This window comes from Apiospora kogelbergensis (genome assembly GCF_038363985.1).
Source record: "Apiospora kogelbergensis strain CBS 113332 chromosome Unknown utg000003l_segment0_segment0, whole genome shotgun sequence".
Classification (NCBI taxonomy): domain Eukaryota; kingdom Fungi; phylum Ascomycota; class Sordariomycetes; order Amphisphaeriales; family Apiosporaceae; genus Apiospora; species Apiospora kogelbergensis.
In genome coordinates, this window is record NW_027117420.1 from 2178842 (window position 1) to 2202219 (window position 23378).

Genomic DNA, 23378 nt, shown 5'->3' on the forward strand with positions numbered 1-23378 from the left:
GACTCCCGATAACGTCGTCATATACTGCTCAGCGAGTGGAAGGGAGAAGGGGGGCAAATGAAAATAAGCGTGTACAGGTTCCCGCTCCGTGTCGACTGAGGGGGGTCAACGAGGAAATAAAGATAGACCGAGGCATCGCGAGAGTATCGGGGTTCGACTCCCTGGCTGTCCACTTCTTTTTGGTAACCACTTGGCCAACTCTGGCAGTCGCTGGCAGTCTGGGGGGAGGTTTGGGTTAGTGGCAGTGGGGGCGCTCTTGTGTCCGTTCGGTATTTCGGTACATATGTAAGTCTTAAAAATGGAGGACGACCGCCCGTCGACAATAAACCCCCACAAACTATCAGAAACGGCTCGCAGCGGCTGCTAATTGTAGAGTACCAACTATGGGAAAGTGGTAGTTTTTTCTACTTTCCCATTACTGCCGCTGATATGCATCTGGCTTCGAGCTCTTCTTATCCTGGAACACACCACACGCTCCACTGGCAATTTGGACTTCGAGATCATAAGACAATGGCGTTGGAACCCACCAAGTGAAAATCGTGACCTTTCCCCGCTACGTTGAAATGAATGCCTTGACAGAGCCAGTATTTATTGCTACGTGAACTGGGGTTACGGAGGTCAGGATAGAAGCGACACCGCCAAACCGAAATGGAGGCTGGTTGACATGGGGCCTACGAAGGCGGAGTACAGTACAGTAGAATGCAGCACACAGTTCAGACTGAGACACCATTCTGATGATGATGATGATGATGATGATGATGCTCATCGAACAACGATTGACAGGGAAACGATCATTGCACCGTAGTACACCCCAAAACACCGTGACCACCTGGAAATCAATAGGTGCCGCCCATGCCGTCGTGATATAAATCAATGCGCTTCATCCGAGTCCAAGCAAGCAAGCAAGCAGTCCATAGCACATTGTTCCTGTTCCTCCAACTTGACTTTCTTCTGATTTTTCTCAACTTAAGCATGACCAACAACGGGGCAGACAGCACCCGGGGCGGCGTTGGCCACACTCGGGTGCTCCGTGACCTTGTCCTTGTGGTGGCCAATCTTGGCCTTAGTGACGGGGCACTCGGCGTCATCGCCCTTGCCGGCGGTGGCCGGGTGGTCGGGGGCAGAATGGTCGTCACGGAGCCGACGACGGGGCAGACCTTGTCGTCCATGGCCTGGCTCTTGGGCTCATTGACCGTCTTGTTGGAGATGACGGGGCACTTCTGCGCGTCGGGCTTGCTGGAGCCCTGGGGCATCTCGACCTGGGGGTGCTTGTGCAGCGAGGCATGGTGGTCCGTCTTGGCGCCCACCACGGGGCAGGTCTGGCCGGGCTTGGTCAGGTCGACGTCCGGGTGGGTGGGAGGCAGGGTGCTGTTGGTCGTGCCGACGACGGGGCAGACTTCGGGTTGAGCGGAGGCCATTGTGGTATACCGTATGTACTTGTATGTGTGGATATGAGTTGAGCAGACGAAGTTGTGTTGGTTGGACGTTGGGTCTCGATTCGAGTACGTCTAGTATCTTGGGTCCTAGTTTAGACAACACTGCAAAGGGGAGGGGGTTGGAGCAGAAGAACGGAATCAACAAAGAAAGCCCGACCAGGCAGCCCTTTTGGGTTTTGTACGAGGGAACCAGCAGCAGTCACTTCTCCATAACCTCCCTTGGCTGCTTGGAGGCTCAAAGGCTCCAGAAGGAGGGGGTAGGGGGTCTATCATGCTAGATCGTCTCACTTACACGCCGCCTTCAGGGCGTCTGCACGACCGGGGTCGAAGTTTGGGAAGCTTAGGTGACAAGCCGCTCTATGACGTACCCGCTTTGATCCACACCACGTCGTCAGCCATATCAACTGCCCTCCCATTGGCCCAGGACACTATTTCCCACCTCCACGTAGACCGTATCTTTTCTCGTCTTGTACTTCGGACTCTGGCCCTCACGAATGAATGCCTGTTATAGTTCCAATCTGCGATTCTGACTTCGGTAGCGCAACTCTGCCCGACAGAACCGGCCTTGAGTTCTCGACCCCGCGGCGACTGTGACACATCAAGGATTAAAACTAGGGACAGGGGGTTAAGGGCAATAAGCGGTAGGATACGGAGTACACGAGAGTTGATGCAGCAGCCAATTACTAGCCAGGCTTCCCTTGCGGCTTGTTGTGGGCAGGAGTGTGAGTGACCTGAACCCATGACAGTATTCTCGCAACAGCCCTGCCTGGTTCAACGTGGATGTACGCATGAACAGCAATGGTCAGATAGAAAAAGAAAAAGAAAACACACACAAAATGCAATTGAAGATGAAAGTGACAAAAACGACAGTCTTGAAGAAGACAAAAGAATTAGTTGTTGTACAACTTGCTAATCAAAGAGCGACGCCTGCAGGATTCGAACCTGCGCTCCCGAAGGAAATGCCTAACTTCTATATCCACATTGGTAAACATAGCAGGGCATCGCGTTAACCACTCCGCCAAAGCGCCTTTGACGATCCATTTTGGGTCTGTTAGATGGTGAAGATTGTCTTCAAATCCCATTATATTGAGCAAAAGTCAATACCCTATCATATCATTTTGACTGCCAATGCCAATGCCAGCACCACTTCTTATTTCGTAACAATACAAATCTTCTTAGGTGAAGCGCCTATGGAAAAGGCGATCTATGAGATCTTTCGGGAGCCTATGGCTTTCAGAAAAGCCACTAAGCAGCTGTTGTGGTTGGCTGGCTGTGTAGTTCAACTAGGATTGTACTGTAGATGCTCTTGGAAGACAATAGGGACTTACGTCACAACTATCGCAGCCGGAACTTACACGCATCTCGGTGTATTGAGATTCAGTCAAACACCAGAGGCGGCCACACCCTCCAGGTATTGGTTATATGTCTCCAGAATCACTGCGACTATCTTGTTTACTTTGAAGAGTCTCGAAAATGAAGAAAGCCTCGACAACATGATGCTTCGCATGTCTCGCCAATTGCAGTTGTCAGAATCTCTGATAGCCGACATTGTACCAGTCATGGAGGGTTGTGAGAGGCTGGGATTGTGCACATTTGTTTCTCCAACACGCGAAGCACGCATACAGCCTGGCCTGCCCACTCCTTCTATAGCCAAAGTCGCTGTCTCCCAAAGTGCGGACTTACTCATATATGAAGTTGTTGAGGTGCAAGTCCAGGGGTTGATGTGGGGGTTCCCCGGATTTTAGTCCGTCACCTAAATTTCGGGACGCCTGGTTTTAGCAGCTGTCCTGCGCGCAACAACCAGTGCTGACATCTTCGCTTGCTTGCGCGTGCTCCGGCCCGGGAAACCCAATTACAATCAACACCCTTTACGCAACAGTTCGGCTTGCTGTGCACTGCGAAACCTTCCACGATGTCATCCCGCTTCGTCTCGGGCGGTACGCTGCCTGGGGACACCTCCGCCAACAGCGCTCCTACCGAGACGTCCAACCCAGCTCCCGCTGCCACCGGCGCCGCTCAGAAAGAACCACAACAGCAGCCGCCGCCGCCGCAGCCACTTGCCTCCACCACCACCAACAGCAAGAACGCCGCCGAATGGGCCCGCGTCCAAGCCGAGCTCGACGCCGCGCGCGCGCAACGCGAGGCGACCCGGCGCGCCAACACCGAGGGCGGCGCGGGCGAGGAGAAGTCGCTGTTCGAGGTGCTGCAAGCCAACAAGGCGGCGAAGCAGGCGGCCTTCGAGGAGGCGAGCCGGCTGCGCAACCAGTTCCGGGCGCTCGACGACGACGAGGTGGACTTCCTCGACGAGGTGCAGGAGAAAGAGCGACAGGAAGAAGAACGCAAGCGGCTCGAGCTCGAGGAAGGGCTGGGCAAGTTCCGACAGGCGCAGCGCAAACCCACCCCCGCAACGGGGCAGATTGGCGGCAAACAAAGCGGACATGAGGAGGTAGTCGAAGAGGAGGAAGTGGCCCCGACAGAAGATCTCGCGAGCGAGTGGGCAGGGGCCACGGCTGGCGGCGCGGGACGCAAGAGGAAGCGTGAAAAGGAGGTATTGTTCAAGGGCCTTAAGCGCAAGTCGACGAGCGAGGGGGGCGCTCAGGAAAAGGCTGCGACGACCAGAAGCGCAGGCACCAACGGTGCGACGACGGCGACACCGCAAGCACAAAGTACCGTTTCCGCGCCGATGGCGCAGCAGACCGCTAAATCGCCTGTTGCAGCCTCGAAGCCGGCCGCCCCGAAGCCCGCAACGAGCTTAGTCGCCTATGGCTCGGATGACGACGACGACGACTGAACCTCATGTAGGGCAAACTCATCGATTGTTACCACTTTGAAGTGGACATGTTCACCTCGACCAGATGCAGCGCTTCGATGTTCTTGCAAAGTCTGAAAAGACAATACAAGGCCGCGTTGCCTGTCACTGATCGCGGGCTGACTGTGACAGATTCCAGGAGAGCTGGCCGGCCGGCCAGTTAGCCAGAGCCGCGCACTTACTCCTCCGATCTCTACCTGCCTGAGAAAGGGACAAAGAGAAATACCAGGAGTAGCGCCGGGTCCAATGACATTGGCCGGCATTACTTTATCTAATAAATAATGGGAGAATATGGCAACGTCAATGTCTTGAGATCAGAAGCAAGAATGGCGGGGCATAAACATATACATCACAGGCCAAGTTCAAAAACCACTATCCAACGAAAGCCGAAGTGCGGCAAAAGTAAAGAGAGGAGTGAGTCGTGGTATCATTGAAGTTCAAGAGAGCTGTGTAAGGCTGTCTGCGTCTAGGTACAAAGATTATATGTGAAGGCTTTTGAGCCTCACTTCTCTGCCTAGCCATTTTATACCCATCCATCTATCAGATCATATCCATGCCCGCCAGCCAGATTCCCGTCTATATTGGGGCCCGATGTGAATCCGCGCCATCGGCGCTGTTCGTTCGTTCGCTGTTGTACAAATGACTGCGACTAGTCGTGACGTACAGGAGAGGTATCTTAGTGTACACGTATTATAAACATAGAGCACTGGAAGGCCCCGTCATAATTAATCTTCGATTGTTCAGCCAAGCCAAGGAGGCTTCACTCCTGGGAGGACCAAGGCCTCGGCTCCGGGTCCGACACTATCCAACGGTAGAAGGTGCGCAGGCTGCCTTTGATCCACCCTTCAATCTCCTCCTCGGGAATGACCAACTGTCGTGCCGCCTGCTCGTCCTCGGGCCGCAGCTCGAACCGGCGCATGCGCGTTGCTATGCGGGAGTCCAGGACGGTGGGTTTCGGCCAGATCTTCTCCGCCGGCGTTGCGGGCGCCTCTTCCCCTTCCTTGGGCTCCTCGTCCACCTTCCAGACGTCCTTGTGCCAGTCCTTCTCCGCTTCGACAAGGGTCGTCGCCTGTTCCGATTCTGACAGGCTGTCGCCTTGTCGGTACTCCCGCGACGTCGCAAAGCAGACGGCGGCCACCTCGCGGCCAATGCTGTCCGCCATGGAGCGGCGGTTCATGAAGCGCCCAAGTCGGGTAAAGGTATTCATGAAACCCAGCACATGGGGGAACTGGATGGGGGCGGAGGGCGAGAACTCATCGGGGATGAACATGGGCAATGATGCTGTCGAGTAATCGTCGGTGGTATTATATGGTTTGGGCTGTTTCGGCCGGGCCGGTTTCTCCTTTTCCTCCTCAGTCTTCTCCTCGCCGTCAGCAGCAGGAGAAGGGACATCTGGTTTTATCACGGCGGGCTCCGGGGGCGCCACCAACGGCCCGAGCCAGCCCTCGTGTAACCCGCGAATGTACTCCTTCCACGTGTGCCGCCCAATGACGATGTCGCCCTTGACGCCCTCGTACTCGGGCGTCTGGTGCCGCTTCCGGACCGCCTTGAGGATCTCCTCGTTGGTGAGCTCCTCCTCGTTGATGACGGTCATATCGCCGCCCTCAACGTCGCGGCGCTGCCGACGGATCTTCTCGGCCACGGCAGCGCGGACGTCGCCCTGCTGTCTCCCTTGTACAAACTCCCAGTCGAGTCCCGAAGCGGCCAGGATCGGTTTCACGTATTCCGAAAAGTGGTCCTGTGCCACTCTCAAGCCGTCGTAGGGCGGGCTCTCGAGGTAGATGGTCAGCTTGCGCGGCATCTGGGCCGGGTTGGTGATGAGCTCCTTGCCGAGGTGCGAGACGGCCCGGCTCCAGCGCGCCGTCGCCCGCTTCTTCTCGCGCTTGTCGTAGATGATGGCGCCGCTGAAGGTCGCGGTGACGGCCCAGAAAATCAGCCAGTTGCGTCCGGGCAGCTTCTTAGGTAGGTTCGGGAGGCCCATCATCCGCCAGACCGGGTTTGGTTGCTTCGCCTTGTAGCCCGCGGCTGTGGAGGTCGTCGTCGTCGTCGTCGCCGCGGGGTTGGCAGCCGTAGGTGCAGCGGGTGCGGCACCGCCCGCGGTCGGCTTCTGGTCTGCCATAGTTGCCCGTCGTTTTGAGGTCGCTGCGCCACTCCAACAACAACTTTGAGAATGGCGACTGATTTTCAGGGATTTGCTGGTGATTCGATGCTCGCGATCCAATGTCGAGAGGCGGGCAGCTGTCATTGCTCGGTGGAGTTCACCTAGCTTTGCTGCTGGCGCTCCAGAAATTTTGGACGGAAGTCGGAAGCAAAGTTGCCTATCGCCTATCTCAACTGACGATTGATAGGGGGGCGCCTGTAGACAGACAGTAGCGGGCCTGAACCCCGGTGCAGAGCCCTGTGCAGAGCCCCGTGCTAGCTGAATACCAAGCTTCTCCAGGGCGCTTACACTGCATATCGACTACCCCACATCAACAACGCCTAACGAACATCGCATTGCCAGTCGACCCGAGGTACAGAAACCACAGGCAACGAAACAAGACGCCAAGGCTCCTTTTCAACACAGCAAATCCCCCGTTAGATTGCAGAGGACCGGGCTCTAGTGAGGCGGCCAATGCCGGTGCCGTGTGTGCCGGGGTACTGTTGGTCTTATTGGGGCCGTGATATTGTTTCCCGGTTTCACCAGACCCAAAGCCCAGGCTTGGTGGCTGAGCCTTTGGAACATCCAAGCCCAACTACCAAACATGCCGTCCTATTAGCCAATACGGATGGTCGCTTCTACAATGCTTGCCAGCACAAACGGGATGGAACAATGTTTGTCTGGCCTCCCCTTCTCCAACCCCTAAAGCCCCTAGACCCCAGGGGCTAGGAGGCGGCATGATCGCGTTCTGCGCTGCGTAGATCAGTGCGCGTGCCGAGTTGCCCTTGTTTGTCGCCAACAGTGACCAATAGCTAACCAGCCGCCTTCGTCTGTTCGATGTCGAGTGGCCAATCAACGGAACCGGCTGGTCCGGATATAGCAAGGCCGTTTCGAAAGCTACACCTCCAATCGGCCTGTCACCGTGAAACCATTCGTGCAGCAGACTATTGGAAGTCAACATTCGTGGCTTGACGCCCGTCGTCCAAAGAAGGCCTCGCTTATTGGAGGCAGCCAGCAGCCGGCTTTGTGCTTGTATATAAACAATGAATCATAACCTCCAAAGACCATCTCGTTCCTCTCCTTCTCTCACAGCAAGCCAGTCTTCCTCTGTATCTGATTCTATTTCTACCACGTTGATCGCCACCTTTGATCTACATAATTTCACATCCCTTGAGATATCTTCAATACTCCGAAAATCATATCTACACAAACATCACCATGAAGTCCATCCAGATCCTCGCCACCGCCGCCGTCGTTGCCCTGGCCAGCGCCAAGACTATCCGCATCGACAGCGGCCCGACCTTGGTCTTCAAGCCCGACAACGTCACCGCCGAGGCCGGCGACCTGCTCGAGTTCCACTTCTACTCCAAAAACCACAGCGTGGCCCAGGGCGACTTCGCCAGCGCCTGCCAGCCCGTCAAGACGGCCGGCTTCTTCTCTGGCTACGTCCCCGTCTCGGGCACGAGCGAGTCTGTAAGTATCGCCCGATTCTCAAGTCCATCGTTGGTTCTGAACACCACCCTAATTTGTCACCCCTTTCTTCACACAACAGGAAAACGTCTTCACCGTCAAGGTCAACGACACCAAGCCCATCTGGTTCTACTGCACCCAGAAGCAACACTGCAAGGGCGGCATGGTCGGCGTCGTGAACGCGCCGCAGGGCAAGACGGTCGATGACTACAAGAAGGCGGCCGCTGCCACTGACGGCACCGCGGGCGAGGGCGCCATGGTCTTTGGCGGCACCATGGCAAAGGGCGGCTCCTCGTCTTCGCCTTCTTCGTCAGCCGGGGGCTCGTCGCCGTCGGATAAGCCCAGCGCCGCGGCAGGTGTCCATGCCACGGGCGCCGGTGTTTTGATTGCTGCTGCGGGTCTAGCGATTTTTGGTATGATGTAAAGGAATGAAAAAAGGACATGCATGTATGTATAAGCATTAACATTGAAGATATTGTTTCAACTTCCACTGTGAACAATAGTGCGTAGGTCTCAACATGGACAATATTAGATTACGTCGGGTCTGGGTAGAATTGTTTCTATTGGACAGGTTTGCGAACACGAAAGACTCCATGTGTCAAAAGTTATTGAGGAATCCGAGTTTGTGATATTAGGTATCTGCGGCATCCTATCTATGCTGTCTACTGCCGACGGGCGTGTTGACAATTTGAAAGCACCACCCCATAGAAACAGGTAAACACATGTAATCCTCCATCTCAAAAGTCAATCGTGAGTGGCCTGATCTTGTCCCACATTACCCTCCAACTCATCACTACTGAGAGTGACATATTATCCGATGCAGTGTGTCCATACGACAGAGCATAGGCAGTGGAGGGAGATAAGACAAGGAGGCGTCAGACGTTATTTGGATTTAGTGCTTCGCAGCCTCCTTGTGGACGTCGGCAGAAGTGTTGTGCTTCTGCTCATCGACCTTGTCACCGACGGCATCCTTGGCGGCCGAGAGGCGGGTGCCGACAGTGGCGTTGCCGTCCTTGGCAACCTCCTTGTTGGCCTCCTTGGAGCCAGTGCTCACGGCACCTGTCATGGTGGTCAGTACAATATTGGGAGGCTCAGGCGACCAGCAATGCCTGTGATCAACATACCTTGAACGGTCTCGGAGACGTAGTTAGCGGCGTTCTGAATCTTGTCCATTTTGGAGTGTTTTAGTAGGCGACTGTTGCGGCGGTGTTGACGAGGATGACGGATGGAGCTGAAGAAGCGATTTCTTCGACGTAGACTAGTGTGGCGGTGATGAAGTGCTGGGTTGTGAGTGGTGATGTGAGAGGTGTGATGAGGATCAGCGTCAATCATCGTAGAAGAAAGCTCTCTATATATAGGACTGCTGTAGGTCTTTGTTTAATGATGGAAGCTGAGTGGTCAATGGTCACATGCCAGGACTTTGTCTAGAGTCGATCGAGTTGGCGGGACGCCCCAAGCCAAGATCAGGGATAGTCCGTTTGCAATTGCCTCGACCTTGGATGCAAGCAGGCAGGCAAGCAGACAGGACGCTGCAGCTTTGCGACCATCAAGGAGCCGCGCCATTGGGCGAGGAAAGATGCGCCTGGGCCGAAACCTACATTCGATAGTGGTGAGAAGGCGTCTTTCCCCCTCCTTTCTGCACGCGGCAAAAGCAACCTGGATGGGGCAGCCGAGGGACGCCATAGTCTTACCAGAAGTCGCGATTCCCATAAAGAAGTCCGATCGATGAGGTCACCCTACACCACACGGGTATTGTGCTTACCTGCAAAGGTGGGCATTCAGCGTGCCCCTCGGTGCCCCTCAGTGCCCCCTCGACGTGCCTATCGACGTGCCTATCGACGTGCCTACCTAATGTGCAAATAGTCGCAAGCGCGGTCTTCCCGCTAACAAGGCTCGGCCATGATGGGACCACGTGCCCTCGTGCTAGGCCTCTGCGCTACAGCTTCCTGAGGCAAGGGCCCCGGCCAGATCAAGGAACAAAGGGGAAGGCGGATTGCGCCTCTGACCCCGCGAAAGAAGACCCGAGTGACTGCTAGTGATTGGCGACTTGACATGTGCAGACCAACTAGTGATGACGTCATTCTGCTAGCCAGATTCCCCAAATTGCCGGCCTGGGTTCTAGAACGCCAAACGTTGAGAACAATGACGTCATGTCCGAGGATGTGATTGGGTTCCGAGGTAGTCCTGTCTTACAAAGGGACAGTGTTTGGTGCTGCCGTTGTCTGCCCTTGATGTGTGCCATCATGTGTGCTCTTCATCTGACCGAAAGGCCATGTAAGCCAGCCAACTGGGAAGTGCATGCCTACATACGACAGAGCGAAGTCGCGAAGAGTGGATTGAGGAAAACCAATCGTCAGATCTCCAGGTCGGTGTTAACAACTTATCTCCACATCTCCGCGTCGGAAGCGGGACGGCTACAAGAAAACGCACATCATTTACATATAAGTATGATTGATTGAGGATCCGCCAAGATTCGAACAACACGGGGAAGTCATCTGGAGATGTTCTCCGCAAATCAAGCATCTTTCTACCAGAAACAAGAGCTGCCATGCCAGCGAACAAAAGTGTGGAGAAGGCATTAGCTGCTATGAACAGTGATGCCTCCAAGACGCTGGGTCTCACGGTAGGCCAGCACACCCAAGTCAAGCCCGGGACGTATATACCCAAGGCAGGTATGTATGCGGAGCGTACACCTGTATGCTTCTACACCTCTGCAGGGCGGTGCATTGAGGCGACTGATACACAGAGTGCAGATGCTCAATCCCCACCAGAGATTCTGTACCCGGCAGCATCTGCCGACAAGACCTACCTAGCCATGAGCCTGGACCTGGACGCGCCCTTCAAGTCGCTCCCCGTCCTCGGCCCCATTTGGCACTGGTGTCAATCCGATCTGAGAATCGCCAGCGCAGCCGGCACCGCTACCACCACGCCCTCGGGGAAACTGGAGCCGGCTGAGCCGCCCGTGGTGAACTACATTGGGCCCGCGCCGCCGCCGGGGGCTTCACCACATCGCTACGCCTTCTTTTTGTACGAGCAGCCGGCAGGATTTGACGCCAAAGCACGCTCCCCGGCGGGCGGCAAGGAGGTCGGGGTCAAGCCGCGCATGTGGTTCAGCTTGGACGAGTGGGAGGCCAAGGTTGGGTTGGGCGAGGTGCTAGCGCTGAACTATTTCACGAGTAATTAGGAGGGCGACTGAATGAATGCACAACAACAGAGTAGAAACCGAAGTTGCCAAGGATGACTTGCCCACTCAGTTGAAACTTCATGATGAACCAATAGATGAGACCCTGGTGACAAAATGCCGTACTACTCTTGAGGGGGACTTGCATGATGTGTTCAGCGTTCGTGACAGCCAAGCTGCAAGCAGCCTGTTGGTTGAAGGCAGGTTGCCATGACATGACCTGAGACGCTAAGCAACGGAAATGAGGGGGATCACGTGGAAGTCACGTGGTGGCCACAATCAACCTCAATCAATCGTGCAATTCACGATTGGTTGGTCAATTGACATGAAAGTATCTCGAAAACATATGTATACCCTGTTGCCAGTGTTCTACTACTTTGGCCATGGTATAGTGTGGCTGTAGGTCCCCTTTGGTTTGTGATTGATGTGTATGCATAGTTGCGATCTTACTGACACCCAAGGTCAGAACCACTCGGCGAGCAGCAATCGTCGTACTTGTTCGATAATTGCTAATACAACCCGCCGCTCGCTGTATAGCTGTTCTCATCATTCACTGTCAGATGATGGATGAAAGTAAGGTGGAAGGAAAGAAGCCCCAGGGTGGTGGTGTTGCGATGTCAGTGACAACTGGAGAATCTATTTTGGCAGCCACACAACGGCCTGAAAGCAGCGCTTCGGTATCATCTGCACCGAGGCAGATCATGAGCGCAACCAGCTCACAGCCTCGGATGCCTTATACGCCTCAGTTCTCTGCAGCGACGGAGATGATTCTCAAGCGTATCAGGGGAGAACCTACAAGTTTCAGCAGCGGCAGTGCCGTTTCGCCCGCCTCAGTGGCCGGTGTCAGCCAGTCTACCTACGAGGATGCAAAGAGACGCCTAGTCATGAGCATGAATACAACCCTCACGTTACCCATGCCCTCCCGCATCGGCATCTCCGGCGCCTGTTCCGACACCTAATCTGTACTCGCATAGTACGGCTACCTCGAGACCGCCCTCGGGAAGTGCCTCCAAGTCTGCCCCTCCTCCACCTAAAGGCGCCAACAAGCGCGGAAAAACCCAGCAGAAGGGCGGCAAGCGCAAGAAGATCAAGGGCGAAGAAGATCCCTCCTCAAGCCTCAGTGAATTGTCCGACATGGAGGGCGTCGACGCGATCCCCGACCCGGCTGTCACACCCACTATGACCAAGTCCGGCCGGCAGGTACAAAAGCCGACCCAGTTCACGCCGGCCTCGGCGCAGGCCGCCGCCGCGAAGAAGAAGCACTACGGCAAGCGCACGCCAGAACAGGCCTTGTGCAAAGTTTGCACGCGCGGGTTGAGCCCCTCGAATAATCAGATCGTCTTCTGCGACGGCTGCAACATCTGCTGGCACCAGCTCTGCCACGACCCGTATATCGATGATGAATTCGTTAGCGACGAGACTCGGTCGTGGTTCTGTCGGGGCTGCAGCGCGAAGAAGGAGAAGCAACTGGCGAAGAAGAAGTCGGTAGATGGGTTCAAGGGCGTTAGTTGGGCAGCCAAGAGTGCCGAGCAGGTAAGTTTATCCGTCTTCAACACGCAATCATGGCTGGAGACGGGACAAGTACTAACTTGAACGTGCCACAGAAACGGAACTACCTCTCTAGTCTACCGCCTGCCCAACTCGTTAACGTCACCATGTACGCTCTCGAGCTCCATCCCGACCTCCCCATCTTTCCGACGAACGAGAACGGCGCCAAGCGCGGACTAGCAGCTGCTCTTGCGGCGTCCAAATCATACTTACCGCTTACTAGAACCGAGGAAAATTCCAGCGGGGAAGGGCCTGTGTCTTTCGGTCTGGCCCAGAGTACCAGCTATGCCAACTTGGAACAGTCGAGGAGAGAAGGCTCGGAAGATTCAATTCCGCCGTCCTGGCCCAAGGTCGGCCAAGGAGTCCTGAAAGGTCTCCAGCAGAAGGAGGAGGACTTGCAGGACAAAGATGATTTCGAGGCGTTCAGCGAAGCGGTGTATGATGCTACGGGCAAGAAGATCAAAGAGAATGGAAAGGTCGTCAGTCAAAACGAGCGTGTATAAGGGACGGTCGAAATCCCTCTACCAATCAAGAGCGTGACCTTGCGGGTTGTTTGATATAGTTGCCCTTGGCTTTTAGGAAGCATGGCTTTCCCGTGGCGACTGCATTATGCACATAGTCTACTGCTGTACATAAATTATGATTCTAGGCACCAAATTTGTGTCAAGGGTCTCGTGTTGTGAGTGAGGTTGACCAACGGCTACTGTACGAAGCTGAGAAAGAAGAGCTCTCGTCTCGGCTGTCCCGGGGTGGATGTCGGAAAGATTCATTGACCTCGCTGTCGCACCATGCAGGGGGCCTCAAAAGGGAGGATAGGACGTGCCCCGGAACCTTCAATTGTTAAGGCTATTTGCCAATAGCGACGATCATAGGAAGCCTGGGCCTCTCAGGGGCAATTGGCCTGTTGATTGCATAAAGCCATATGCATGTATGCGATGGGGGGGCTGAGTGGGTCTCCCGGTTTCGGGTACCTGAGCCCATCCCATCCATGGTTGATGATTGATGAATCAACATGTCTAACCCATCTCGTTTCATCAACAAATTTGCAAACTTATCTTCTATCGTGTCACCCTCGATTCTCATCATCTGGCTCAGTACACACTTCAACAAGATGATGCTTCGTGCACTTGCTGCAGCATTCTGCGCACCAGGCGTGCTTGGCGCCATCTCGGTCCAAGGAGAGCAGCAGCAACAAGCGCCGCTGTTGGCCGCAGCCGACGACTGGGTTAACGCTAAAGTCGTCACTCACGAAGCTCATCCCCACCATAGCTTAAGCTTCACTGCTCACTCGGCCGGAGACGTCAAGGCCACCCGCACAGCCGGCGGCGACAAGACGCCCAATATTCTGGACGTTTGCCCTGGCGCCACCGATGGATACACCGGCTACCTCAATTCCGGCAGCAAGCATTTCTATTTTGCCTATTTTGAGTCCCGATCCAGCCCCAAGGATGATCCGTTGGTCATGTGGATCAACGGCGGCCCAGGCTGCTCCAGCATGACAGGCCTGCTGATGGAGCTGGGCCCCTGTGCCATCGACGATGGAGGAGAGTCTGCACACGAGAACAAAGACAGCTGGATCAACGCCGCCAACGTCTTCTTCCTGGACCAGCCCATTGGCGTTGGCTTCTCGTACTCCGACAACAGCTCTGACCACGCCAGAGGCACCTTTGCTGCCAGCGAGGACATTTACGCCTTCATGCAGTTGTGGTACAAGGCCTTCCCTGATTCCAGGTCCCTTCCATTCTCCATTGCTGGCGAAAGCTACGGCGGCCACTACATCCCTATCTTTGCCAGCCACATTAATGACATGAACAAGATCTCTCCACCGGAGACACAGATCCCTCTGGAGTCGGTCTTGATCGGAAATGGCATCTTCGCCGACACGGTGCAGGCTACGTCATCCTACGACATCACGTGTACCAATGTTACGGGTATTGGCCCCATTTTGGAAGATGACGTTTGCAAGCGAATGGCCGCTGCGGTTCCTCGATGTGAATACTTGATGAAAGCATGCGAAGACTACCCAGACCCCATCGTCTGCAGTGGCGCCTACGATTACTGTGGCTCGGAGCTCCAGAACCCTTACTTCCACTCGGGTAGAAACTACTACGATGTCTCGAAACCCTGTGTGGGCCCGCTGTGCTACCCGATCATGAAGTCCATCACGACCTTTTGCGACGTGATGGTGTTCGCAAGGCGTTCGGTGTCAACCCAGATACTCCCAAATTTGAGGCGTGCAGCGACAAGGTTGGAGACGAGTTCCGAAAGGCCAACGACGGACTCATTGACACCCGACCCTTTGTAGCAGATCTGCTACACTCTGAAATCCGCGTGCTCATCTACGTCGGCACCTACGATTGGATCTGCAACTTCGTCGGCAATGAGCGTGTCTTTGGTTCCTTGCCATGGAAGGGCTTGGCAGACTTCAGATACCAGCAAGAGAACAACAAGCAGGTATGGGAGGGCGGCCTCTGGTGGGAGAGCGGCGTGTTACGTTACGTGCGCATCAATGGTGCCGGCCATATGGTACCTTTCGACAAGCCGAAGCACGCCATCAACATGTTCAGTGCTTGGCTCAACAAGAAACCGCTGGTCTAAGCAGGAGCCACTCAGCCACTCGAACCAAGAGAACGCGGAGCATGCTGCAGAGTTTCTTGTTAGAATGAAATGACTGATGTTAGATGTATCAAGAAGACAATACTAGCGGCAATCTCAAAATGATCTTCAGACCCTACACCCCAACCGTCGAGGCTCAGGCCCAGCCAGAAGAAATGCCGTGACGCCAGTGACAACAATGACCACCGCAGCAACTTGGATCTCTCTGGAGGTAACGTACGCGATTTCGTATGCCACACCAAACCGTGGGATCATGTCCACGACCGTTTTCAGTCACCGCAATAACCCCGCCATTTCACATCATTGAACCGTCAGAGCGTGGTATTCGAGGGGTAACGAATTAGAGTTGTCGCGTCGTCTAGTACAGAATATTCTTGAACAATCCCATCAGTCAATATCATGAAGATTCCAACACGCGCCAGAACAGCAACGACATTCACGACTCGTGCGTGTACCAGTTTGCATTTTTTTAATTTGGGTCTCGATGGTGATCGCAGCTGGATATAGGATTCGATTATGATCTGACGACGTGTTCGGTGCGGGTGTTAGAGTTTTGTTATATCATTAAGCTTGGCACTCCCGCCCGAGGTTTCCGCCCTACCCTTATGGCCCGCTCAGGCTAACAGTATACAGAGGACATCTCACGTCAATTGGTTAAGGTACCATGTCATCCACGTTTAACGTCTGTCGCATCTGTGAAGAGTTCCACCTGAATCACGGGCACTCACCCCTCTACAAACATCATAGGGGCTAGCAGATGCCGTTCAACGAACGATCGCCACCAACAATTACGTGACCACTCCAAGTACTCTCGCCATGGTGTTGGATATAAGAGTGGGAACAGCCGGTGCAATCCTGCTTGTGTTCTTCTGCATCCTTCCTCACCAGACAGCATCCAGCATCCATCTCTCCTTGTCCATCCTTGACTGCGCCTCCTCTAATCAACCTCAACACCTACCAAGAGGGAACAACCGACATCATGCGTGTCAGCACCGCCAACCTCATCCTGCTCCTCGCCGTAGGCAGCATAGGATCTGTCATCCCCCGTAATGAGACGGCGGAGTACTCTCTGAAGGTCCGACAGGAGGGCGGTGAATCGAAACCACCTGCCGCGTCGGCTCAGAAGAGCCACGAGTCGGAGGCCAGTAGTGCGCAGGCCTCGGAGACCGCCGCTCCTGAGACGGCTTCGCCAGCTGCCACCCCTCAGGAGACCAGTGCGCAGTCGCCGGAGACCACCGAGGCGCCCGCGCCCGCGCCCTCCCCCGAAGAGAGCAAGCCACCGGCCGCGTCGGCCGAAAAGAGCCACGAGTCCGAGGCCAGTGCTCAAGCACCCGAGACCGCAGCCCCAGCACCATCTCCAGAGGAGACGACACCTGCCCCTGCCCCCGTAGAGACCACCAGCGCGCAGTCGCCGGAGACCACTGAGGCGCCCGCGCCCGCACCCTCCCCGAAGAGAGCAAGCCACCGGCCGCGTCGGCTGAGAAGAGTCACGAATCCGAGGCCAGTGCTCAGGCACCCGAGACTACCGAAGCGCCCGCGCCCGCCCCAGTCGAGACTACTAGCGCCCAATCTCCTGAGACCACGGAGGCGCCCGCGCCCGCCCCCTCCCCGAAGAGAGCAAGCCACCAGCTGCATCGGCTGAGAAGAGCCACGAGTCCGAGGCCAGTGCTCAGGCACCCGAGACTGCTGCCCCGGCGCCGGCCCCAGAGAAGACGACACCTGCACCTGCCCCTGCCCCTGTCGAGACCACCAGTGCCCAATCACCCGAGACTACTGAAGCGCCCGCCCCCGTCGAGACCACTAGTGCCCAATCTCCTGAGACCACCGAGGCGCCCGCCCCTTCCCCTAAGGAGAGCAAGCCACCGGCCGCCTCTGCTGAAAAGAGCCACGAGTCCGAGGCTAGCGCTCAGGCACCCGAGACTGCTGCCCCGGCGCCGGCCCCAGAGACTACCAGTGCGGCATCACCAGAAACTACTACAGCTCCCGCCCCTGTCCCCGAGGAGACACAAAAGACACCGCCCGCCTCGACCAGCGCCCAGTCCCCCGAGACCACCGAGGCACCCGCCCCGGCTAAGTCCACGTACGCCGCGCAGCCAGAGCAGACTTCCGAAGTGTCTCCCGAGCAGACCACGACCCCTGAGGCATCCCCCGTTCCCCTCCCCACGCAAACCTACGGAGCGGTCTCCAACAAGATGGTGAGGATGTTGAGGAATGTCACCGTCGTGGTTTGAGCTGTATATACCGACAAAACCTCCTACGTTATACCCAACACACCAGGATGGTAGATATGGCGAGTCCCCGTCCGCCACTGCCATCTTCAACTCATGATACCTCGTTTACGCCCTTACTCCTATTTAATCAGCTACCCGGGGAAAAGTTTCTATCTCACGTCTTGTCACTCATTTCATACTAAATTAGTCATTCAGAGGCCCTGTGAACCATTCGTCGTTTCGCCCGAGTATGGTGGGATTGATTGCATGTGGGAAAAGGTGTTTGGTGATTACACAACATTCGCTACACTATATATAGGCTACTAATTACACATACATAATACACATAATATTGTTTATGGGATATATGGTCATGGCCAGTGAGGGATAATGATAATAATTGATCCTCATGACACTCCATGATAGATCAAGCTCAACACGCCTTGGTATAGGTGGAAGCGACCATATGAACTGATTGATACTACTCGTCGCTATAAAGGAAAAGGCTCAACGCTTCCAAGCAGAAGAAAATAGATACATAAGGATGCCCAACATACGTATCGCTGTCCATGCTCGCTGCTCAAAGCACTCTTGTCGTCATGCCCCAACACGTTACCCAAAATGAGGTAGTCGTCCGTTCGCCCGGTCCTCTACTATATGAGACTATTGTTTTTACTCCCGACTCGCGCCACCGTCATGGCTTCATCACTCATCATCATCATAAGAGTAAAGAAACTATTATGTACATGTATACGAGCGGTGACATAAACAAAAAGCGCACCAAACCAGTCCGGAACGCGAAAATCAAGAGCTCCTCTCCTCTCCGCAATGCGGGAGGAGTGCATGTTGAGGTACATGTGGTAGAGACCCAAAATATACAACTAGGTAGGTAGTGCCTGTGGCTTAGAAAGAAGAAGACGAAGACGAAGAAAAAGAAGAAGCATGGTTTGAAGGGCACCTAGACGCGTGTCGTGCGGCTGTTCTTGCCGTCGGTGCCGCGCATCTTCTTGGTGCCGGCGGCCTTCTTGCCCGGCTTGCCGGTGACGGTGCCGACGACCTTGTCGGCGACGCCCTCGATCTTGTCGCCGAGGTGCGACTTGCGCTTGTGATGGGTGTTGGGGGCGCGGGTGCCAGCACCCGACTTCGTAACGCCGCCACCGCTACGCTTCGTGGTGGTGGTGGTGGTGCCGCGCTTGGAGGCAGGAGACTTGGTGGTGGTCTTGCGCTTGCGCTCCGGCGTCGTCGAGACGAGATTTTGGAGGCGGGGCTTGGAGTTGCCTGTCGTGGAGCGTGTGGAGGCCATCTTTGGTTTTGTTTTTAGGGGCGCGGCGCTGAGTTTATCGGCGTTGGTGCTGTAGCTGTGGCGGGGGGCTCTCGAGAAAAGTCAATCGAATGGGATTTGCTCGTCAGGTTTGGGGCTTGTTTCTGTCCAAAATGTAGATGGAAACAAGACGACGAGACATATTAGTATTCTCTTTTTTTCTCCAGTTCCAAAACCTGATATTGTTGAAACTGGCCCGTCGCGTTGCTTGCGTGTATCGAGATCTGGGATGGGCGGGGGGTTGATGAGCATGACGTAGTTACGCTACAGTGGGTGTGTTGTAGGCAGGCTAGGCAGGCCGATGCGCTATTGGCCACTGGAGCTGAAACACACGCCAACAACAACACAGTCCATTTATGGGTGCTATGATAAAGGCCTGGACACTCTCTTCTGGTGGCGAAAATATATATAACCCAAAGGTAGGCCGCCCGCGCGCCATGCAGCAGAAGCCGGAGCTGGTCGCTTAGTCACCACTCCGTCTGCGACTTCACATATATCACCTCGATTTATGTAGCTTTCGACATGCTTTCTTGCAGTCGTGAACTAGATCTGTCCATATCCATGTGGGAACCAACTGGCACGAGTAACTAATCCAGTCCACAAGCATTCAGCCATCCATTTCAGTAACTCAAAACCATCCCTTCCAAATCGAGAGGCCTTATCCTGTCTCGCAGGTGAGACGAGGGCGAAGAGGACATATAAGCCTACACATTGTTGCAGACGTAAAAAGGGTCGCTCTTGCCGCCCTTGATGCCGCGCCCGAGGCTCTTGTTACCGGAGCCCTGCAAGAACCAGCCGCAGCCGACGAAGGTGCACTTGTCGGCAATGGTCTGCATGTAGTTCCAGTATTCGTTGCCGTCGCAGTTCTGGTCGCCAGCGTAGTTGCAGATGTAGGCCTCGCTGCCGTTGACGACCCACTTGAGGATCTTCCTCTGGGGCACCATGTTGCCTGCAGCGCACCAGTTGGCCAGCCTCCTACCCGCCGTCTTCCACGAGTCCCAGTCGACCCATTCATTCGGGGCGACACACTGTATTCGGGGAAAGTACATGCCTGGTTAGCAAAGGTGTGCGGATATCAAGGGAACAAATGCATGAGCCGGGCTGGCAGGGGAGAAGGGATCGGACGTCAAGAAGTCGAATACTCACACCCCACTGATCAGAGGTCTTGATAGAGGTTTCATTGGCGGCGACGCTCGCAAGTCCGACGGCGGGCATGTCGCTCGAGTCGACGGGAAAGGGGATCCGGGAACCGGGTTTCCGTCCAGATCGGTGATGCTGTACAGACCATGCTCGTTGATGCCCATGTCCATGAAGTAGCCGCCGTCGGGGAGGGTGCTCAAAACTTGGGTCATGTTGGAGCCGGCGTTGGCGCCACCCAAGCCAAGGAGTAAGCCGACGAGAGTGAGGATGAGATACTTCATCTTGAGAGAGAGAGAGAGAGAGAGAGAGAGAGAGAGTAGCGATTCCACAATTGATGGGCAATAAAATGTACAAGTGAGGAGTGGGTTGGCCTGGGCACTTGATGTGAGAGCTTTCTGCCTAGTCAAGGATGCTGAGAAGGACCAAACGGATTTATGTCACGAAGTTGGTGGTTGATGAAACAGCAGGAGCGATGGGGCCTTTTGTAGGGAACCACGCTATTGAAGGCAAGAGCAGCCCAACAACGGGCATCGAATTGAATATGGGAATGAGAGTGAGAGCACCAATCTACAGCTGTTTTATTTCAACCCTTGATTGTCCCGTACCCCCGTTCGACAGCCCCGTGCTTGCCTGGTCCTTGACGATCTTGCCACGCGTGCCGAGCGACTTGACCGTGTCCACGACATACGCATCGACCTCATCGCGGGGCATCGCGCCGGCATTGGCGACGACGTAAGCGTAAGCATCCTTGGCCGACATGGACGCCAACCCCTTTGACGAGGCATCCCACGTCTGTGGCATCACCGTGGACTTGTCGACGGTGTTGTGCTCCCGCGCCACCGAGGCGGCCGTCGCGGTCGGCGTCGAGGAAGTTGCCCGCCGCGTAGACGTTCTGGTTGGCGTTCATCTGGAAGAAGATGCCCTTCTGGGGGTCGGTGGACGAGGGGCCGGCGATGAAGTAGTTGCTCAAGATGTCGTGGCGGAACTTGCCGCCCGAGTTGCCCGCCGTGTAGGCCGACTGGAAGTCGTAGACAACGTTGTTGACGAACTGCGTGTCTCCTTTGGCCAGGGGCTGCCGGTTGTGCGCGCTGACCCAGAGGTTGCGGTAGAAGGTGGTGGGCCCGCCCTCGATGTGGGCGCCGAACTGCTGGCCGACAGGCAGGGCAATGATGGAGTTGGAAACGGTCAGGTTGGTGACCTTGACGGCGTCGATCGAGTTCCACTGGCCGTAGGCGAGGGAGCAGTGATCCAGGATGACGTTCCTGGCCTTGCCGAGGTTGATGGCGCTCTTCTTCTTGCCGGCGGTGTCGCGCAGGCCCTGGCGCATGCGCAGGTTGCGAATAATGATGTTGTTGCGACCACTGCCGGACAGCTCGGCGCCCATGATGCCGATGCCGCCGCCCGGCGCCGTCTGCCCGTTGATGGTCAGGCCGTTGGAGAGCGCGACGATGGACGCCAGCTCGATGTAGCCGCCGACGCTAAAGTTGATGACGCGGTTCGGCTGGCTGACGGCTTCGCGGAAGGAGCCGGCACCCGAGTCGGCGAGCGTGGTAACCGTGTACGTCTCGCCGCCGGCGCCACCAGTGGCCACGGCACCGAATCCTACGGCGCCGGGGAAGGCCTCGGCGTTGACGACACCGGAGCCCAGGGCCGCGAAAAGGGTGGCAAGGACACTGATTGGTCGGATCATCTTTGCGGCAATCAAATTGTAGCGAATGAGTAGGCCAAGGAAGGTTGCGCAAGCCAGGCGACCCCTGCCGCCAGAGCTTGCTGCTGTTTTATATATATACACTACTGTTATGATGGATTGACGTAGGATGGCGGTTTGCAGAGCCCAGACCCCCTGGGCCGGGGATTCCTCATTGGAGGAAGAATGATTCTATATTGCCCAACGCAACCTGGCCCAGGCGCCTCGGACGGACGTGTCTGTCGCTATGGCATGATCGGCAAATCTGCTCGCCCCATCTCGACCCCTTAATTTATCCACCGGCGCAGGGCGGGGCAGCGGCGATCGTCCCAAGAATTTGTCCATCCAGTACAACGTCCGCTCCTATTTGGGAAGCTCACATCTCTCCTCGGAGGGTTGGTCAATCAATGATGGGGTTAGTTCGAGATTCCAGCCGGCAGTCCCCTGGCAAATCCAATGTATTCAAGTGGAAAGTCGGCGAAAAACCTCATCAGAGATCTGATGGCCACAGCCGAATATGTACAAGTAGCCAAGCTCAGTCACTTATGTATGTACAAACTGAAAACGAAGTGTCTGCGTCACCCGACATCGTCACCCATCCCTTTCCATCACAACAACAGTCCCCGCGTGAATGCCACAACAACATGATCATCTGCTGCGTCCTCTCTCAAGTAAACTGCGTGAAGAAATCCCAGCTGTTCTTGGGCGCGAAGGGCGTGTTCTGCCCCTGATTGACCTGGCTGGGGTTATGGTCCCCGTTGTGAATGACCCAAGTAACGGGATATCCGGCCTTGCACCCAGTGTACTTGGTCATGACGGATTGCCCGCCGTTGGGCTGGGGCTCCGACGACAAGCGCTGGCAGCCGTTGTTGGCGACGAACTGGTCGCGTAGCTGCCGGCCCATCTGCACGTTGAGCACCGAGTCCGACGTGCCGTGCTGGCCGTAGTAGGCGACGGGGTCCTTGCCGCCCTGGCACCCGCTGAGGGGCGCGCCCGAGATGACGGCGACGGCACGGATCATGGAAGCACGGGCGCAGGCGAGGGCGTAGGACATGGCCCCGCCGTACGAGAACCCGGTGGAGAAGCGCAGGTTGGTGTCGACACACAGGTCGGCCTCGACCGTCTTGACGAGCTGGTCGAAGAAGGTCACGTCCTCGCCGCCCTGGTTGCCCCACCCGGCGTTGAGGCCGTCGGGGACCACGAAGATGGCGCTGTTGTTCGAGATGGCCTCGAGTCCGTAGTACGGCAAGGCCCCGCCCTGCTGCGGGTTCTCGCCGTTGACGATCTTCTGGGCCGAGCCTCCGAGCTGGTGCCAGGTGAAGACGAGGCGGTACGGGTGGCTGTTGTCGTAGTTGTTGGGCAGCTTCATGAAGTAGGCGCGCTGCTTGCCGTTGACCGTCATGGTGTAGCGCTGGCTCTTGAGGGTCGGGCTCTTGCCGCAGCCCGCCGAGCTCGCGGCGTAGACGGTGTGCAGCGAGGCAAGCACGAGGCAGGCCACGGCCACAAGGATGTTGCTCCGTCCGTACATTGTAGATGGCTGTGATGAAACGGTTTCCCCCGATACTGGCAATGCTCAAGGAGAGGGATGGGAAGATGACGGAAGAAAGAAGCGAGCTAGCAGATCTGCGTGAGCACAGCGAGCCCATCAACCAGGAACACAAGTCGCAGATGCTGCAGTTTTATATAGGAGCAAAACTGTCCCTAGCATCAGCCCAACTTGTCCCCTCCCTTTTTCGGACCATGTCGATCACGTTTAGACGATGGTGATCTGCCACGAGCCGGCTCAATCCTGGCCCACGTCGGTAGTTGACCAAAAAGCT

General features: G+C 55.9%; 13 protein-coding genes across 13 annotated transcripts; 6 read left to right on the forward strand and 7 right to left on the reverse strand.

The window, feature by feature from the left end:
- Positions 1–966: 966 nt before the first annotated feature.
- Positions 967–1418, reverse strand: PG998_005459 (uncharacterized protein; the record flags this gene model as incomplete). The annotated part of the gene is made up of 2 exons (XM_066872277.1): positions 967–1092; positions 1137–1418. The coding sequence occupies 2 exons, from the start codon at positions 1416–1418 to the stop codon at positions 967–969; spliced, it is 408 nt and encodes a 135-aa protein (XP_066732374.1).
- A 1930-nt stretch (positions 1419–3348) lies between these two features.
- On the forward strand, positions 3349–4227 carry PG998_005460 (uncharacterized protein; the record flags this gene model as incomplete). The annotated part of the gene is made up of 1 exon (XM_066872278.1): positions 3349–4227. The coding sequence occupies one exon, from the start codon at positions 3349–3351 to the stop codon at positions 4225–4227; it is 879 nt and encodes a 292-aa protein (XP_066732375.1).
- A 778-nt stretch (positions 4228–5005) lies between these two features.
- Positions 5006–6364, reverse strand: PG998_005461 (uncharacterized protein; the record flags this gene model as incomplete). The annotated part of the gene is made up of 1 exon (XM_066872279.1): positions 5006–6364. One exon carries the CDS (start codon positions 6362–6364, stop codon positions 5006–5008), a length of 1359 nt encoding a protein of 452 aa, XP_066732376.1.
- Positions 6365–7603: 1239 nt separating this feature from the next.
- On the forward strand, positions 7604–8279 carry PG998_005462 (uncharacterized protein; the record flags this gene model as incomplete). Its single annotated transcript, XM_066872280.1, has 2 exons — positions 7604–7858; positions 7938–8279. 2 exons carry the CDS (start codon positions 7604–7606, stop codon positions 8277–8279), a joined length of 597 nt encoding a protein of 198 aa, XP_066732377.1.
- Positions 8280–8747: 468 nt separating this feature from the next.
- On the reverse strand, positions 8748–9028 carry PG998_005463 (uncharacterized protein; the record flags this gene model as incomplete). Its single annotated transcript, XM_066872281.1, has 2 exons — positions 8748–8914; positions 8980–9028. The coding sequence occupies 2 exons, from the start codon at positions 9026–9028 to the stop codon at positions 8748–8750; spliced, it is 216 nt and encodes a 71-aa protein (XP_066732378.1).
- A 1375-nt stretch (positions 9029–10403) lies between these two features.
- On the forward strand, positions 10404–11039 carry PG998_005464 (protease inhibitor; the record flags this gene model as incomplete). Its single annotated transcript, XM_066872282.1, has 2 exons — positions 10404–10527; positions 10573–11039. 2 exons carry the CDS (start codon positions 10404–10406, stop codon positions 11037–11039), a joined length of 591 nt encoding a protein of 196 aa, XP_066732379.1.
- Positions 11040–11599: 560 nt separating this feature from the next.
- Positions 11600–13087, forward strand: PG998_005465 (uncharacterized protein; the record flags this gene model as incomplete). Its single annotated transcript, XM_066872283.1, has 3 exons — positions 11600–11943; positions 12011–12569; positions 12641–13087. The coding sequence occupies 3 exons, from the start codon at positions 11600–11602 to the stop codon at positions 13085–13087; spliced, it is 1350 nt and encodes a 449-aa protein (XP_066732380.1).
- A 509-nt stretch (positions 13088–13596) lies between these two features.
- PG998_005466 (serine carboxypeptidase) lies at positions 13597–15182 on the forward strand (the record flags this gene model as incomplete). Its single annotated transcript, XM_066872284.1, is given in 2 exon segments — positions 13597–14769; positions 14781–15182. The coding sequence occupies 2 exon segments, from the start codon at positions 13597–13599 to the stop codon at positions 15180–15182; spliced, it is 1575 nt and encodes a 524-aa protein (XP_066732381.1).
- Positions 15183–16179: 997 nt separating this feature from the next.
- On the forward strand, positions 16180–17431 carry PG998_005467 (uncharacterized protein; the record flags this gene model as incomplete). The annotated part of the gene is made up of 2 exons (XM_066872285.1): positions 16180–16672; positions 16779–17431. The coding sequence occupies 2 exons, from the start codon at positions 16180–16182 to the stop codon at positions 17429–17431; spliced, it is 1146 nt and encodes a 381-aa protein (XP_066732382.1).
- A 937-nt stretch (positions 17432–18368) lies between these two features.
- Positions 18369–18713, reverse strand: PG998_005468 (uncharacterized protein; the record flags this gene model as incomplete). Its single annotated transcript, XM_066872286.1, has 1 exon — positions 18369–18713. One exon carries the CDS (start codon positions 18711–18713, stop codon positions 18369–18371), a length of 345 nt encoding a protein of 114 aa, XP_066732383.1.
- Positions 18714–19435: 722 nt separating this feature from the next.
- Positions 19436–20152, reverse strand: PG998_005469 (uncharacterized protein; the record flags this gene model as incomplete). Its single annotated transcript, XM_066872287.1, has 2 exons — positions 19436–19759; positions 19880–20152. The coding sequence occupies 2 exons, from the start codon at positions 20150–20152 to the stop codon at positions 19436–19438; spliced, it is 597 nt and encodes a 198-aa protein (XP_066732384.1).
- Positions 20153–20477: 325 nt separating this feature from the next.
- PG998_005470 (uncharacterized protein) lies at positions 20478–21561 on the reverse strand (the record flags this gene model as incomplete). The annotated part of the gene is made up of 2 exons (XM_066872288.1): positions 20478–20642; positions 20683–21561. Coding segments are annotated over 2 exons (1044 nt in total), but the record flags the coding sequence as incomplete, so codon positions are not given.
- A 664-nt stretch (positions 21562–22225) lies between these two features.
- Positions 22226–23086, reverse strand: PG998_005471 (uncharacterized protein; the record flags this gene model as incomplete). The annotated part of the gene is made up of 1 exon (XM_066872289.1): positions 22226–23086. The coding sequence occupies one exon, from the start codon at positions 23084–23086 to the stop codon at positions 22226–22228; it is 861 nt and encodes a 286-aa protein (XP_066732386.1).
- Positions 23087–23378: the final 292 nt, after the last annotated feature.